General features: G+C 36.8%; 1 protein-coding gene across 1 annotated transcript in view; it reads left to right on the top strand.

Annotated features, from left to right (window-relative positions):
- The window catches only part of PTH2R (parathyroid hormone 2 receptor), a 56,503-nt gene extending 42,652 nt beyond the window's left edge, over window positions 1–13,851 (top strand). The window contains exons 9-13 of the mRNA XM_058184906.1: window positions 522–588; window positions 3,488–3,582; window positions 6,548–6,686; window positions 9,447–9,488; window positions 13,447–13,851. Of these exons, the coding sequence (XP_058040889.1) occupies window positions 522–588; window positions 3,488–3,582; window positions 6,548–6,686; window positions 9,447–9,488; window positions 13,447–13,851 (748 nt within the window). The remainder of the gene's footprint in view (window positions 1–521; window positions 589–3,487; window positions 3,583–6,547; window positions 6,687–9,446; window positions 9,489–13,446) is intronic.
- Window positions 13,852–19,040: the final 5,189 nt, after the last annotated feature.

The raw sequence follows: 19,040 nt of genomic DNA, 5'->3' as shown, positions 1-19,040 counted from the left end.
TAGTGAATCTTTAATTCTGTTTTAAGCCACATGTAAGCCACTGAATGCCACTTCTCTTATTATTTTACTAGAACCAATTCTAATATAAAATGAACTAGCCCTTAAAATACATATAAGGTGAATGGGCTCAGAATAAACTGTACTTAACCTCTCCCTACACGCACACATTCCTCCACACATATTTTTTCAGACTTTAGCTGGACATTCCAATATTTAAACCCTCCATCTTCCATCCCAAAACTAGTCCACCTAAGAAAAAGAGTTTATTATTTTAATATTTCTGAAAATTGCACCATTTCCTTATTTTTTCCAAATTCAAAGCAAAGATGGGACATATTTATTTATTCTTCCCCAGGAACCTGCTATGGTTTATTAAAGATGAAAGGACCCAAATGCTTTTTAAAATCCTGGAACTTATTCTGTACATTCTTCAGAATGAACCTAATCTAACAGAGAATTAGTGTACATTGAGACTGTTTATTCTTACTCTGTTTATTAAAAATAAATTCTTGATTTCACAGATGCTGGGAGCTTAATGCTGGAAATATAAAATGGATATACCAAACTCCAATTTTAGTGGCTATTGGGGTAAGAGTACTTATATATATGTATCTAGCAAACATTGAACCTTGTTGTATATATTAGCATCTGTAAAATGCTAGATGGTAGCAAAGAGTTCAGAGAAGAGGAACTAAGATGATCCAAGGCCTGGACACTAAAGCATATGAAGAATGGCTGCAGGACTTGGGTTTGGCTAGTCTAAAGAAAACAAGAATTAGAGTTACATGATAGCAGTATCTCAGTATTGAGCGGCTGTCACAAAGAAGTGTGGGTCAAATTATTCTACAAAGCACCAGTGAGCAGGACAAGAATTAATGGTTGGAAACTAACCAAAGAGAGAAGCAACCTGGAATTAAGGAGGAACTTCCTAACAGTGAGGACAATTAACCAGTGGAACAACTTGCCTTCAGAAATCGTGGGTGTTCCATCACTGAAGGTTTTTAAGAAGAGACTAGACAATCACTTATCTGAAATGATATAGGTTCTCCTGCTTGAGCAGGGGGCTGGACTAGAAGACCACCAAGGTTCTGTTCTGTTCTGTTCTGTTCTATTCTCATTCTATTGATATAGAAAATAACATCTCTTTCTTACCATCTAATGATTATTCATATTTTTGCAGATTAGTTATGATAACCCTAGTATTTATCTATAGACAGTTGCAAAAGAATGTTATGTATAAAATGAGATTAGCATATCTACCCTCTTCTGTCTTAATGACTATGAGAGACCAACAGGATTTTAACACTATCCACATCATCTCATATCTAAGCCATGTGACACCTGATCATCCTTATTTGTTATTTTCTCATTTGCATATTGTTTTTAACAACTCAGATTGTTAGGTAGAAGGTAGACACCAACCATTTCCCCATCACTACATCATTCAGCAAACTTACAGCCCATATTTCAATAGTTTCAATGTCCGTATTGTTTCATGTTTGCTCAGTCCCATAATTACATTTACCCATTAGAGAGAGGTCTTGTAGTTCAGTGTTTAAATGCTTCTTATGCAAATCTTAGGCTCAGTTCTTGGATTCTCCAGATAGGATTGGGAAAATGCCTCCATCAACAGGCAGACAATAATTCTGAGTGAGAATATCTGACTCCACTTAGAGGTAGTTTCCTATCTTCTTATTTTCAAAGAAAGTCTGAAAGTTGAAGCCCTTTCTCTTTTTCCAGTCTTTCAAGGGAAAGGAGAGGAGAGTGACTTGAAAGTATAGCTCTATTACAATCAGATCTGTTCCGCAGCTACAGTATTGCTACTTTCTTTTTTAATCCAGGAGCTTGCTCTCATTTGATAATTCCTCTTCCATACCCCTGGACAGGAAGCAAGAAAGCATTTTGGCTGGCAAAGAACTGAGCAATCACTTTTATTGATGCTTTTCTTTTTGTTGTACTTTATGGAACAGGAGATGACATTTTGTGTCACAATCAGAATTGAGATGCTGTGACTGCTTTTGATATGTGAGAACAAAACACTCCTTCTCGGCATACATGCCAAATTATTGCACTGCTTTTTTATTCTTTTGAGCTGCTTGAATTATTTCAATGCTGAACTCTTTCAAAGCTGCCACGTTAAATTGCCTATTGAAAGATAAAATTACATTTCCCCTTTTCAAAAAAGTAAAAGGTGCAGTTAAAATATGTTGTATTTCTTAAAGTCTTTTTCTGTACTTTAAGGAGCAAGGTGCATTCCTTTGTTGAGTATGCGCATTGCTGGTGCATCTCTTAGGATGAATCCTGTTTCCCCTTCACCCCTCAGGACAACTCGCTGTGGCCAACTCGCCACAACCGACTCACCCTGGCAGATTCACCCCAGGACAACTCATCTCAGGATAACTCAAGAGAGAGAGAAGTGAATTGCAGCAGGCTTTAGGTTTGAACCTTCTCCAGTTAGAAGTCCTCCAGGCTGGGGTGAGCTGCAATTTTACTTCTCCCACTCTTTAGTCATCCTGTGCTGAATTGTGCTGCAGGGAGTTGTCCTGTGGTGAGATGGCCATGGTGAGTTGCCCCATTCCAACCCCTATGTGCCGATTCCTGGTCTGGCTCACTTATACAGCAGGGTAATCCAATATTCTTGGCATTACTCTCTTACAATTAGTTGCAAATGGAAGTGTAAATATACCGGGGGTTTTTACCCAGCTCTAATACAGTGATGCATCATTTATTTTTTCATAAGTCTGTTCTAGCTTTGCTCCCTTACAGTGCTCAGTGTGAAGTTCAAAAAAGAAGCATTTTGGCAACTATGTTTATTATTTAAACATAGCCAGCGACTTAATAAGGGAAGCAGTCTAGGAAGCAGTTAAATAAATGTAGCTGTCCCTGTCTTGGCCAGTTTTATTCAAGAATAAAAGCATGTATTGTTCAACTAGCTTCTCAGAAGCTGTGTAGAAGTTTAGATCAAAATTGGAGAGCTTCCTAGATAGGTGGGACAAATTAAACAAATGTACTAATATTGGAAATGAATTTGGACTTTTTATACTAGTTCAGCTTTGCTGCCTGGTCATCTTGAGAGTATTATGTTCCAGATAAAAGAAAGTGTTGGAATTACTGCATTACCTGCTTTAGACAGGAAGGCAGTTCAAAGAGTGGTGAGGATGGCTGAAAAAATGATTGATAGATCACTCCCTTCTATCCAGGACAGCATATAAGTGATGCTTGAGTAGGGTGCATAGTATTGTCTAGGACACTACACATCCTCTTCACAATCTGTTTTCCCTGTTACCACCTGGGAGGAGGCTTCATGGTATCCGAATCAGAGCATCTAGATTCAAAATAGTTTTGTTCCATATAGCAACCTTGTGAACTGTGCTCACAGTAAAAAAAATGATAATAAAAGTTATCTTACCTTATTTAAATATGTCCTCAAAAGATTCCAAAACATATCTCTAAAAGATTATAGAATAAAACAATTCTGCTTTTACAGCTGAACTTTGTCCTGTTCCTGAATACTGTGCGGGTGCTGGCCACAAAAATTTGGGAAACTAATGCTGTTGGCTACGATGTCAGAAAGCAATATAGGTATGTTGTATTTCCAGAAGCAGTCTCTACTAGAAATGATTGGGTCAAATATGATGTTTCTTTACTTGTAATGAAGAAGTCTTCTATTTGGAAATACCTTGGTTATCTTTTGCCTGGAGAAGAGCCAGGTTAGATTTCTGAAGTTGTATAAAAAAAAGGCAAAGATAATTTTCCTACTTTCATAGATGGCTGGGCTATACTGTATATAATGAGCTCAAGATATAGGAGGATTAATTTGAGTTAGCATTAAGAAAAACTTGTTTAAGATATTATAGCGATCTTAGCCATGGATGTTCTCAGGAGACGACAGGCAAAAATCTTCTTCCCTGAATTTTCTACATCATACAAACTTATGGTAAACCGTGCTAAACTTGATTGCAGAAAATACGACTTCAGTAACAGAGTCATTAATGCCTGGAATGCACTACCTGACTCCGTGGTTTCTTCCCCTAACTCCCAAAACTTTAACATTAGACTGTCTACTATCGACCTCACCCCATTCCTAAGAGGTCTCTAAGGGGCGTGCATAAGCGCACCCGCGTGCCTACCGTCCCTGTCTTAATGTTCCCTTTTATATGTATCCATTTCATGTATTCATAATTATGCTTGATGAAATAAATAAATAAATAAATCTAAAAGGCTGAACTAGATGATCTACATCAAAGTTTTTCAAGCTGCTTTGAACTTTAGAAGTTCTGGGAAAATAGACATCACCATGCATCACCATGTTTTCTATTGGATTTAAAAGCCCATTTAGGGATACAAATTGCTAGCAAGTTTTGTACATCAAGCTCTGTATGAAATTAAACTTGAAAGAAAGTGTCTATGTTTGGGAATGTGGAATCATTTTTGACTCCTGGTGATTTTCCTGATTTTCTTGCAGATGTTTCATTAGTAAATAAGGTTATATCTCAATGCACTGGTGATGTTACCTAGTTCAGTAATAAAACATCTGCAAGGACACCATCAATCTCAGAGAGCACCAAGGTCCCCATAGTTTAACCCCGAATTACAAATATCTTCTTCTATGGGAGACTTTTGACTCAGTAAATGCTGAACAAAACTTGAATGTGGCAGGGAAGGAGTTAAGGGCATGATAGCTAAGGGAATAAAATTGTGTTGCCACTTTCCTTCCTGCTCTAAGAATGTAGTTATTTTGCATCCAGGACTAATTAAACCACAACTGCAATTTTTTTGACAACAGAAACAGTATTCTAGCGAATAAACCTTTTATTCATCTAGCTCTTCAGGATTTTAGACAATGATCTTTACTAGTCTCCTCTGAAAAATATAGTAACTGAATCTTCTGCATGCAAAGGAGCACTTGATTTCTAAATGATGGCCCTTCCTCACCATAATTGCTTAAACAATCTGTACATTCCTTCTTGTTGGCTTATCTAATAGTAATCACATTTAAGTCAGTTTTACATGGAGATTCATGAATGTGTTAGATTACTGGCAGTTAATCAATTCCATTATCTGGATTTTCCAGTTGTATTTGATGAATAAAAAGGGATCGCTATTCAAAAGAGATGATGTAGACATCTAAAATTTATTGTTAAAATACCCTGGAATGCTGTGTCTCTTTTGACCAACTTGAAAGCAGCTAGCAATAATTTTGACTATGTAACTACACAGAAACAAAAAGGACATAGAATGAGATGCAGTCAGATTGTAAATTTATTTCAAAATAAGATTTCCAAATATTTGAAATCCTCTCATGTAACTATTAAGATCTGTTTGTCAGATCACAATCAGGTTGAAAATAGTACACCCAAATTAATACTTACAAAAGTATCCTAGGTCCTCACACTGATTAAACATCCCTCTCACACACACACCCTGCACATAAATAGAAATTTTAAAAATCAAATTAATATTCACCCAGGACAAGCTGCTGACATGCTGTGCTTTTTATATAACGTGTTTTATTAGTTCACCAAACTTTATAAACTGGTGCTCCCAATTAAAACTAGAAGCCTTTGGGTGTGTTGTTACTTTTATTTTTAAGTCTTGCTATCAAGTTAATTAAAGCCAGATATTGCAGGGGTGCATGGATAAATATGCTTTACCAAGTTCCATGCTGCAAACCAATTACCCTTAGGGAAAAAATACGAAGCAATGATATAAGCTGCATTTATTTTATTTATTTATTTTTTTTATTTGTCAAACACAACAATATATATAAGCATGAAATAACCATATGATTTGGCTACAACCAAAGGGAATATTAGGACAGGAACGGTAGGCATGCTGGTGCTCTTACGCACGTGCCTTACAGACCTCTTAGGAATGGGGTGAGGTCAACAGTAGATAGTCTTTGGTTAAAACTTTGGGGATTTTGGGAAGAGACCACGGAGTCAGGTAGTGCATTCCAGGCATTAACAACTCTGTTACTGAAGTCATAGGAAATAGAATAGGAAAGAATAGGAAATATTTGGTCTGTAATTTAACCAGGGCAACCTATAAAGATTTCTAGGCTCCGAGTGAGATCAGCAGCTTCTCCAGATAGAGCAGGAGTCCCCAATCCCTAGGTTGCAGCCCACTACCAGGCCTTGAGCCTTTCAGAACTGGGCTGCAGAAGTGGTGAGCGGGCGAGCACCTGCGCATGGATCCCCACTTGCACAAGCAGCGTGCGAGCATGCTCCATTTGTGTGTGTGGCAGGCACATGTGCCTGGTGCTCATGCAAATGTGTTGCACACATGTGTGCTTGCCCACCACATATGCAGAACCATCCCCTCTCTCCACTCCTCCACTTGTCCACAAAGCCAAAAAGGTTGGGGAACTCTGAGGTAGAGCTTCCACAGAAGTGACTCTGCTTTGTCCAAACTTACTCATTCCCCTTTGGCAAATACCCTTTATAGCTAAGAAACTTGGAATGTGTAAAATTGCAGTTTATGTCATGTTCATCTTATGCAGCATGTGACAGTCTCATAATTATAACTTCTCTTAACTTTCTTCTAGAAAACTAGCAAAATCCACTTTAATTTTGATCTTCGTCTTTGGTGTACATTACATTATCTTTGTGTGCCTACCTCACACGTTCACTGGGTTAGGCTGGGAGATCCGGATGCACTGTGAACTCTTCTTCAACTCATTCCAGGTCTGGTGGTATGGTACTACCTTATCATTTATGAACCACTCAGATGTTCAGATGTTCAGTTACAAAACTGGCCACATTGCCATATTGCTTGCTGCAAGAGATAACTAATGAAAAAGAATGGCATGTTCCAAAATTCAGCAATAATTGAGAAGTAAATTATACTTATATTGTAAGTGTGCAATTTAGTCTGCACACATTTCTTAAACTCTGAAAAGCAACCCTAAAGTCCTTTGGATAAGACTAGGAAGAGAGATGATTCCAAGGGCTTCTTATTCCTCTTTTTCTGCTGAAGATGCTGCATAAAAGAAGCACCAGCTTTCCTATAATTTCCCAGATGTATGTAGTTTTTGATCTTTCAGTTTGTCCATAGGAGTTGGTATGAATTCGTAGCAAAATTGATTGCAGTTGTCAAAACCATGTCATAAAATATGTTTGCTTCTAAAGCTCCACAATATCCTTCTGTTGTTTTCTCAAAGGATTGGTACAAGAAAGCCCTGAAAAAATATTTATCGGTGGAGTTTCTTTTGTAAAAATCTTTTCTATGTATGTGACAATCCAAGATTCTTTAACAATATTTGCAGTTAAAATCTTTTGCATTAAAGATGTGAAGTAAGCACTGAGCCTACTTTATGAAGCAATATAGTCCTTGGAGCAAAGCAAATGAAATGCAGCTTCATTACAGTGATCATGCCATATCATTTAATGCCTTCCAATCTCTGTTGTATGAATGAAAAATACAACAATCCTGGAGGAAGAGAAGAGTAGAGTAGAGAAAAGAAGAGAAGAGACGAGACGAGAAGAGAAGAGAATAATAACTTTATTAACACTTTGAATGTACACTAATTGGTATACATTAAAATGAAATTTTGTTGCATACAGCTCTCAGAGTCACCACCTCCAATATACACTACATGAACATGATAAATAAATGAATACAAACATATGTATAGACCCACGTATATTATATGACACAGAGAAATTACTACGTTCCATCAAAATCTGCTAATTAAATTTATTTTGAAATGAAATGTATTTATAACATTTCAGAATCTCTTCTTCTGTTTCCTCTACACCTTTTCCATTGCATCACCAGATTATTGAAGATAACTAAAATTATTTCCAGACTGACAGAATGGAATGATATCTTTAAGAAGATACCTCTTACAGATAAAGCTATATTCTTGCTGCGGTTTTAAACAAATCTAAGAACTCCTAGTAACACATTACAAATATTGTACACATTCTTTCTTAAAAGAATGAGATTATGTGCTTGCATTATACTACAAAATTTATTGAGTCTAGTTTCCCCAGGGCATTTATAAAGTCAAAACCAATCTTGGATCTCTCGCAAACTCTTTCTATGAATGTTTGATTATTATACATTCAAAAATAAAATAAAACCCACCGAGACAGGGTGATGGGAGTCTGTTACCCACACAATGAAAATGTTAAATTTACATTATAAAGTCATTACTAAATCAATCTTAAAACTATTTTTAACACTAACAGAACTAACCGTAAAACTGTACTGCTACCTTAATACAGCAGTAAACATGAATCCTAACTCCAATATTATCCAACCCTTAATTTAGTACTATTTCAAGGCTTTCCAAACTGTAACACTAACTTAATAACACTAGATTTTATTAGCATTACAATTCGGCTAACCTCAATTCCAATATTGCTCTAACTATACACAACAATCTAGCACTAAATCTAAATCCAACCAAAACTATTTAATCCTATCCACCTAATCTTAACTCCAACCTCAGCCAAACCTTAATCCTAATTTGACCCTAAAATTTGGCCATAAAAACAAATACTAACTAAGCCTTAAACCTTACATAAACTTAGCACCTAACCACAACTGTAACTTAATCCTGCTGTAAATACTAAACATAAACTTTAACACTCATCTTAGCTGGTTCAGTTCTGCAACCCAACAAGAAAGACACAGACTTCAGAGGATAATTAGAACTGCAGAAAAAATAATGGCTACCAACCTGCCTTCCATTGAGGACCTGTATACTGCACGAATCAAGAAGAGGGCCATGAAAATATTTACAAATCCCTCGCATCCAGGACATAAACTGTTTCAACTCCTACCCACAAAACGACGCTATAGAGCACTGCACAACAGAACAACTAGATACAAGAACAGTTTTTTCCCGAAGGCCATCACTCTGCTAAACAAATAATTCCCTCAACACTGTCAAACTATTTACTGAATCTGCACTACTATTAATCTTCTCATAGTTCCCATCACCAATCTCTTTCCACTTATGACTGTATGACTGTAACTTTGTTACTGGCAATCCTTATGATTTATATTGATATATTGACCATCAATTGTGTTGTAAATGTTGTACCTTGATGAAGGTATCTTTTCTTTTATGTACACTGAGAGCATATGCACCAAGACAAATTCCTTGTGTGTCCTATCACACTTGGCCAATAAAAATTCTATTCTATTCTATTCTATTCTATTCTATTCTATTCTATTCTATTCTATTCTATTCTATTCTATTCTATTCCTTTACTATAATCTATACAATAACCCTAATGCCTAATGGTAGTCATAATCCAGATTCTTAAATCCTTATAACAATACTAACCTTAACTGTAACTAATCCTGTTACCATAAATCTGGTCCATGCTATAGATATAGATTTTATTGTAAAATATATTCATGTAGTTTATGGGTCAAGGTAATGATAATTACGTTCCTTTTTAAATTCTTATTCTCAATTCTTTCTTCAGGGTTTTTTTGTCTCTATCATCTATTGCTACTGTAACGGAGAGGTAAGTTTCTAGTGGATAATGGATGTGCAGTTGGTGTGTGTGTGTGTTTTTTTATACTTGTCCACAGGGATGCCATGCGTTACCCCTCTGTCTCTCTCTTGGAGGGGGGGGTTCTTATCTCCCCCCTGCATGCTACACTCTCCCAAAAGTCTTGTTTCCTCTATGGAGAATTTTTTTTATTTTATTTTTTTATTTGCATTTATATCCCGCCCTTCTCCGAAGACTCAGGGTGGCTTACACTATGTTAGCAATAGTCTTCATCCTATTTGTATATTTATATACAAAGTCAACTTATTGTCCCCAACAATCTGGGTCCTCATTTTACCTACCTTATAAAGGATGGAAGGCTGAGTCAATCTTGGGCCTGGTGGGACTAGAACCTGCAGTAATTGCAAGCAGCTGCTGTTAATAACAGACTGCATTAGCAGTCTGAGCCACAGAGACAAATTTGTCTGTGTCTCTTTATTTCAAGGGGATGTACATGGAAAACTACCTCTCCTTGCAGCTAGCTATCTTTTCTATAGCTAGCAGAGTGGCTGGGCTATACAGTAGGTTAAATTTACTGTCAAAATGAGTCTGCTGAGCCCAACAAATATGCATTGCTTAATGTTGATTAAGATCAAGGAGCTAATGATTGGAAGAAAGGGAAAAGGAAAATATCAAAGAACCTGCAGGATTTAATTCATAATTCATTTTTCAGGCACAAAAAAGGGGAATGGGTTAGAACAAAATAGGTTTATTTACAGAATAGAGTTGGAAGGGAACCCTGGAGGTCTTCTAGTCCAACCCCCTGCTCAAGCAGGAGACCTTATACCATTCCAGACAAGTGGCTGTCCAGTCTCTTCTTAAAAGCCTCCGGTGATCAAGCACCCACAACTTCTGAAGGCAAAAGCTGTTCCACTGGTTGTTTTCACTGTTAGGAAGTTTCTCCTTAATTCCAGGTTGCTTCTCTCCTTGAGTAGTTTCCATCCATTGTTTCTTGCCTTGCCTTCTGGTGCTTTGGAAAATAAATTGATCCCCTTCTCCTGTGGTAGCACCTTAAATACTGGAACACTGCTATCATGTCACCCCAGTCCTCCTTTTCTCTAGACTAGCCATGCCCAATTGCTGCAACTGTTCATTATCTGTTTTAGTCTCCAGGCCTTTAATTGTCTTAGTTGTTTTTCTCTGCACTTTTTCCAAAGGCTTAATATCTTTTTTGTAATGTGGTGACCAAAACTGAATGCAATATTCCAGGAGTGGCCTTACTCAGGTTTTATAACAGTACTAATACTTCATGTTATCTTGACTTTATCCCTTAGGGCCACGGTGTGGCTCAGGCTGTAAGATAGCCTGTTATTAAACACAGCTGCCTGCAATTACTGCAGGCTCGAGTCCCACCAGGCCCAAGGTTGACTCAGCCTTCCATCCTTTATAAGGTAGGTAAAATGAGGACCCAGATTGTTGGGGGGGCAATAAGTTGACTTTGTATATAAATATACAAATAGAATGAGACTATTGCCTTACACAATGTAAGCCACCCTGAGTCTTCGGAGAAGGGCGGGCTATAAATGTAAATAAATAATTTTTAAAAAAAGTTTATGCAACCAAGGACTGCATCTGTTTTTTTGGCTGCTTGACTCATGTTTAAGTGATTGTCCATTAGGACTCCAAGGTCCCTTCTCACAGGTACTGTTTTTGAGCCAGGTTTCATCTAATCTGTACTTTTCTGCCTAAGTGTAAAATTTTGCTTTTCTTCACATCAAATTTCATGTTGTTGGATTGGGCCCCTTGTTCTAGTAAGGAAACAACTTGGATCAATCCATGAAATGAAACTGGAAAAAGCCAAGGTTCAACATTTGCACGGATGCCTGTTTCTTTCTGATTCTCCACCTCTTCTCCAAACTGGGATGGATTTCTTACCTGGTTGAAGGCAATCAGGGAACAAATACCATCTCCTCCAGGGCGGGCAGCAAATGAACAAAGGCAAAACAAAGGTAACCTCTTCTGAAAGCTCACCTGGAGAAGAGAACCTTTCTGCTCCCAACTGGTTTTCTGGAATTAGAGTTTCCCAAGTGATGAGCTACAAATATTCTCCTTTATTAGTTTCCTGGGTTTTGCTTGTCTCTGCCCAGTCTCTAGAATGGTAGATTTAGATCTGATCTTTCACTTCAGAATTCTGGGAATCCTCCTTTGCTGCAGAATATATTAATTTACCTGAAATAAATCTCTTCCTGCCTAGCTGTAGAACAGTCAACAGAAGCAACTATGTCTCTATTGCAATGCTTCACACGTTCATGTGTGAAGAAGCAAATAATTACAGGTTCAGAATAGGTTTCCATAACTGTATTAAATCCAAATTTATTCATGCTTAGAGTATGTTTATTTAAATCAGGGGTAGTCAACCTTTTTATACCTACTGTCCACTTTTGCATCTCTGTTAGTAGTAAAATTTTCTAACCGCTCACTGATTCCACAGTAATGTGCAGTGTATCATAGTCTGCGCATGCCTCTCGCGCATCGTGGACTGGGTTGGGGGGGTTGCTGGCTACCAGCTCTGCTTGTCTGTTACAGCTGGGTGGTGTGGGGGGAGATGCGTGAGCTATTCTGGGATGAGGCTCTTGTTTGCGGTCGCACTATAGCGCCATTTGGTTTCACTTATGTAACGTGAACTAAACATGCACAGGTGATACAAATAGTATATTTTCAGAAATTTAAATTGTCACGGGGAATTTTATGAAAACCTAATGAAAATGTTTTTAAATAATGCTATGAAATTTTTTAAAAAGTCAATTAAATTTAAAAAAAGGAAAGTGCTTCTGTATCGGACAAAATCGCTACTGCCCACCATGAAAGCTGGAATGCCCACTAGTGGGCAGTAGGGACGAGGTTGACTACCACTGATTTAAATCAATGGGATTTGTTAGTTACAAAGTTACATCGTGCAAACTATTTGATTAATGTCAATTGGAACTTTCTCTGCATGAGAGAGAGATTATATGGGTTGCCCTGACTCCTAGCACTTATTTATGATTATATGCCCAATGAAATGTTGCCATGGAAGGTGATAGCATATTTCGTAAGTCAGGTATTATTGGATTCTGTTTTACAAAACAAAAAAAACAAAAATCCAACAATTTAAGTAATAAAAGGTGAATGATGTCCATCTTAACTGAGTGGTCAAGTAGAAGAATAAGTGGGAAGCAAAAGTATGCATCAGAATCTTGCTTATGATTCAGCTGTCCCTTTTAATATACCTGTTCACTTGGTTAATTATCTCTTCAGATTTATTTTTGGTATAGAAAGGAAGTGGATAGATCTGACTAATACATTAAGTATCAGTCTTAGTATTTGCATAGAATACAAAAATTTATTCTTTTGAAGACTTGTAATTTTTCCCAGTCACTGGGAACAATATATACATGTAACTTTTATTCTGGAGCATTTCTTGTTTTGCTTAAAATCAGTTCTAATCCCCATGACAATGGGAATAGAATTGAAACTAATTCTGTCAGCAAAGCTTGTGCCCTTAGTGACTCCTTGTTTTCCCATGATACTGCTGCTCCATATTCTTTTAGTAATAGTCCTCTACTCACTACCTATTACTTATTTTTAATTATAATGTATTTAATATATTTATATCCCACATTTCCTTTACAGAAGTAAATACACTCTTCCAATTCATCCACAACAATAACTCTGTGGGATTATTACCTAAGTGATAGTAACTGGTCTAAAATCATCTAAATAATGTTTTGGTTGAGGGGAAACCTGGACCTGGTCGTCCTCTAGTCCCAATCCAATACCTTAAACAGTGTGCTGCACTAGCAACCTATACATTCCTGTGGAAGAGTATAGTATAACTAATTATAAATATAATATTAAAGGAAAAACTTAATTCTAAGTAAAGGTGAGATAAACTGTTCAAAACATTGGCTTCTTCCTGGCATTTTGATCTGGACATTTTCTATTTCCTTAGGTGCAGGCTGAGCTCAAGAAGACATGGGCTAAATGGCACTTGGCCATGGACTGGAAGAGGACTGTTCCTTGTGGGAATTCTCACTGTGGTTCTGTCCTCACTAACGTGACTCAGAGCACCAACAGCCATGCTCAGATGGGTGCCAGCTCCCGCATGAGGCTGGTTTCCAACAAGGCATGCAGGAATGGCCCAGGACAGAACAATGCCCATATAAATTTGCCTGGGTATGTTAGGAGCAACTCTGAACCTGACTGCATGCCCCAGTGGGCTCAGGAAGAGGCTGATGAAGTGGAAGTGAAGAGACTGGATGGTATTCCTCTCAACAAATCTTCTAGACTTCAGAACAATCATGCATATTTTCTCGAGGAAGAAGCAAACCAAATGGAAATAGAGGCATCCCTTTAAAATGTTGATGTGCAGGCAAAAAATTACAAACGTGAAAACGTCATCACAACTTCATATGAGTTTATTTCGATTCACCTAATCCAGACCCAGGTACAGATTTCTCAGCTGGAGGCTTTCTCCAACCAGCAATGTATCCAAAATCATTTTATGTGGAGATTATGGTTCTTCAACATCTGAACTCTGATCTCTTCATAATGACTTTTTGTTGCATGATATTCCAGTGTTAGCAAGAAGCAAAGCTCATTATAATGATAACATTTAGATGAAGTTATTTTGAGTTAACTGACATTTAAAAAGAACTTTCAGAAGCAAAAAGAACCTATATTCATCAGCGATATTCAGTAATAAGTTCTGAATCTTAATATAATTTTGACTTGAAGTCTTTTCCTTTCAAAATGAATATTAACAAATCCGCACATGTCTATATTATATGCAGATTTATGATTTCTACTCATTTTTTGATTTAATCTGAATTATTTTTTCTTAAATTGTACTAGTATATATTTTTTGTCCATTACTGCAAGCTCTGCCCCTTCCCCCTCCATCCTATCAGGTATCCTCATAGTTTTCCACAAAGATAGTAGTGTAGACATTTTTAGCCACAAAGAGATATAATGTGAAGTTATTTATTCTATTCTCTTTTCACAGTCTTTGTTTACTCCTTAGTAAACTCACCTTACTATTCAAGAAGCAAATTATTTACTTGCAATCCAGCATTCCACTGAAGTATACCAGTTAATACACAATATACTAAAAACAATGCAACATACAATCAAATAACATCCAGATGATCTTGTCTTGGTTAATCATTGTTAACGGCTTGGTTTTTCCATCAAGTGTTGAGGCCAAATTGTAAACTGAACCTGGCATGGATGACATTTTGACTTTATGACAGTCTCAAAGGCCTAGTTACCCAGAAGTATTTTTAAAAAACTGATATATTGTGTTTTACATTTTTGTGTTATGAGGTATTTAGTATCACCAAGTTGAGTTGGGTGATCAGACAAATTTTATAAATAATATAACATGACTAGAAAATACAAAATGGAATATAGACCCCAAGTGGCAATTAATATAGAAATAATAAAACCAGAAAATCCACAAAATATTTTTTGTTGGCAAAGTTAATTTAGAATTTTATTATCCAGCTAAAAATTATGGTTTCATAATAAGGACTCTTTTTTTCAGAAGGTAATTCCAAGTATACTTCCAGTTACTAGTTCCTAATAGGCAGACATTTTAAATTTGTTTCTGTAATAAGAAAGAAGCAAAATCTAAAATTCAGTGCCATTATAACATCAAACAAATGGTTATAAGTTGAGGACTACCTATAAGAATTATTTTGCTCTACATAAAGTTAGGTCTTGCTTTCAGTGAAACACTTTATAGGAATAGTCTCATAAGAGTTCAATGACTTTATTCAAAATGTACAACTATTTGTCTGAAATGGTATAGGATTTCCTGCTTGAGCAGAGGGTTGGACTAGAAGACCTCCAAGATTCCTTCCAACTCCGTATTCTGTTATTAAGCTTATCAAGATTACTCAGAATAAACTTTAGCTCTGATCTGGGTCGGTCACTGGGACCAGAGGTTTAGTCTTCTGAGCTTTCAGACTTGTGCTGAAGCCCATCCTCGGGGAACTTCTCTCTAGCAGAATGTGTGCTTTGGGCTATTTTCTAAGTGGTATTTATATGGTGCCTGTTGTGTGTGGCTTTTTAGATGTTGATTGGGGTGTTGATGGCTAGCTATTAAATCATTGGCTGTTGTTTCCTTGTGCTACTAAGCCCTCACCTCCTAAGTACTTGATAAACTGGTGGTAAATCAGCACTCTTATTGACTGACAAGGAGCTGGAAAGATCTGGGGGAACAATAGGTAAACAACAATTATCATATTTTTCGCCCTATAAGACGCACTCCCCACCCCCAAAAAAAGTGGGTGGAAATGTCTGTGCATCTTATAGAGTGAATATTGCAGTGGGGGAGGGGGCTTCACCACCACCACCGCCTGTCACTGCTGCCGCAGTTCACCGCTACTGGGAGCCTTCACTGCCGAGCAGCTGATCAGTGGTTGGATCAGCCAACCGGAATACCACTGATCAGCTGTTCCAGGCAGCAGGGAACCCTGATGAGCCACGTACTGGGACGGCGATAACGTGCTAAAACTGACCTGGCTGTTTGCTGTTTGCTGCAAGGACGCTGGCCAGATGAATACCAAATGGATGCTGGGACGCAGAGACAGATTTTTTCCCCTTTGTTTTCCTCCTCTAAAGCTAATGTGGGTCTTATGGTCTGGTGCATCTTATAGTGCAAAAAATATGGTACTTAATCCTTCCTCTGCTTGCTGCTTCTCTATACCTCTTGAATTGCCAGATTTACTTTTTGAAAAGAGGTGTAGGGGAAAGTAATGGTGAAGTAAATGCAAAAACTGATTTCCTGTTTGCAAGTTGTCTCTTTTACGTTACCTTCTCACTCAGCTGGCTTTTGTTCATATTTGTCCCATATTTTGGTGGGGTGATGCCAAACAATTCAATAATGATAACATATAATATTTAAATCAGTGCTAATTAAAAAGTATTTGATTTTGCATGTTTAAATTGATTACTTGTTTTTCTGTGGTTGAATTATTTATTTATTTTAGAATTGTAGAACTGAATAGCCTTGCCACATGGCTGCTGATAAAATGTGTTAAATGATCAAATATTGTCAAATGGTCTGTCATATACATAAATCATTGTGCTTTAAAGTTTTCCTTCTTTTTTCTTGTCTAATTAAAGTACTGAGTGGCTTTGTGCTTCTTACCAGCCAGTTGTCCCAAATTGGCTGAAATAGTAATGTTTGGTGGTGAAGCATGTGCCACCTAAAAATACTTCTAAGAAATCTTACTGATCAAAAGGGAAAGTGCAAAAAGTGAAGTAATTTCAATAGTGCAACCAAGTCACATGCCTCAGGTTAAGCAGAGTAGCGGTATGTGACTAAAGATCTCCTCTTTGGGAGATAGATCAATCTCACCTCATTCAAAATAATAAAATAAAATAAATCAACCTGTACCCCAAAACTACTGTAGTAATCGGGATGGAAGAGAGTTACTATGGAATATATGGGAGTAGCAAGGACCTTCTTCCCTGGTTTGTTTCTGGTAAATGGGTTTCATCGTTGAAATGAGATTTGACTTACTAATATCTTACCTTTTAATGCATATACTTGCCAACGTGTCAGGCTGTGAAACAGAAATGAATTTCTTATAATGTACCTCATATCCTGTATTCCCACTTGAGTTTTATCTCTAAGCACAAACCAAGAAATATGTTTAAATAATGAGAGCTTGCTGAAGATGACGTGGCATTTGTCTCTGTGGAAGAAATATTTTACAAGCATACCAGTAAGCTGTTGAAGTGGCTGTTATACATGCTTACGCATATTTCTTAGCAATTTCAGTGCCTGGAAACATTTTGCTTACTTAGCTGACATAGTGAAATTGTCATTCATAGAGAGAGAAAAAACCCCTGAAAATTCTGCAGTTATTCTTCTGTCACTTAGTTGGGTGAATTGATCAAGTTACCATAATTCTTGTTTATCATTCTAGTCTCTCAAGAAGCATCAATTCTCATACAAAGTCTATTAATTTTTTCCATAAATCCTTTAAAATATAGCTTTATTAGGATTTGGGGCACATATTTCAATTACTATAATCTTGGTGTCATTCAAATTAATTTTCCACTTCTACATGTATCGCCACAATCATCAGTCAATATTAATTTGGTTCTAATTGTGAATTTAATATATTTTTATTTTATTAAATTTATTTGCTGTCCATTTTGTTCTAAAGTGACTCTGGGCTTATGTACAAAACAGTTCCATTTTTCTTAGTTGTCCCTATCAAACTATATTTCTGTCTGTCTCAAAAAAATTTAAATCAAATATTTTGTATCTTTTTTCATATATATGTTTCCTGTAGATAAATCAGTACATTTGTTTTATTTATTTATTTAAATAATGGAATACATTTTTTTCTTTTGTGTGGTATTTTGCCCCATTTATATTTCATTGTAGACATTTAAAATCCATATTTATGATCTTAGTATAAAGAAGTCTGTTCATGTAGAGATTGATGTATCATTCCTCCCGGTCCACTTGCATTTTTTCCAATTCTTTAAACCTTTCAAAGATATTTCTCACCCCTAGGACTAAATTAACCCTCCTTACTTGCCCTCTTTCCCTGGACTGTCTGAGCATGGCCCTTGACTTGCTCATGGCCCCAGTCAGATCTCGTGGGACCTTCACCATTCCCTGCTATACCCCTATACTCCTTATCTGGGATTCCCTTGCTTCCCATTTCAACAACCTACATGTCTTGGGTTAGGACGACCACTGGGACTACCCAGATTGCCATCAGTAGGTGATGTGGTCACATTACCTCGTGCTTTACAGTCACGTCACTTAGCAATGGCAATCCTGGTCCCAATTGCAGTCATAATCCAAGGACTACCTGTATTACAGGTTCGTCATTTTTTGTATTCATCTTTTTTATTTACAAATTTTATTACAAATTATTTACAAATTTTATTACAAGTTTTCTATTTTTCCTTCAAGTATAGCCGGATCCCTTAATTGACACGATTATTGGTGCAGTTGCAGATTCAGTCACTGCTGCTGTGATATTCTTCCCCAGCTTGTCAAACATCCTCTAAAATCTCTGAACTAATCCTTTGTCTGTAATTTGCTTTGTAAATGATCTTCCACTTTCTTTAATTTCTACTGATTTTCTGGTAGTGGCCATTTTCTTTGTTTTTTTATTGTAATCCAGAAAGAGAAAGAAACCGTATTCTCATTCTCTCTCTTATATGTATTTGTGTATATCTTTCACAACTTCCAGTCTCCTTATTTAATGAAATCAGTCAATTGCGCTTCTTAACAAGTTTTAACAATCCTCTTTTCTATGGAGGTATGTATTATTTATTTAATAAACTTCAAAATAGTTTAAAATAAGCAATAATCCAAATTGAACTGTCCACTTAAAACTTTTTGCTTCTGATTATTTTAAAGTCTATACAGTTATTTCTTTACTTTAATTCTGCTCACAGAATGAAGGAACACTTACTGAGTGGTTCAAGTACCCTGCTGCTAGGAAGATCTCTATAATTATTAGAATTTTTCTGTTCCAAATGTGCACTAAATGACTCTGAACTTCC

Source organism: Ahaetulla prasina, chromosome 1 (genome assembly GCF_028640845.1).
Source record: "Ahaetulla prasina isolate Xishuangbanna chromosome 1, ASM2864084v1, whole genome shotgun sequence".
In the NCBI taxonomy this organism is placed as follows: Eukaryota; Metazoa; Chordata; class Lepidosauria; order Squamata; family Colubridae; genus Ahaetulla; species Ahaetulla prasina.
Note: the sequence above shows the minus strand (reverse complement) of the source record. Positions and strands in the feature narration are given on the sequence as shown.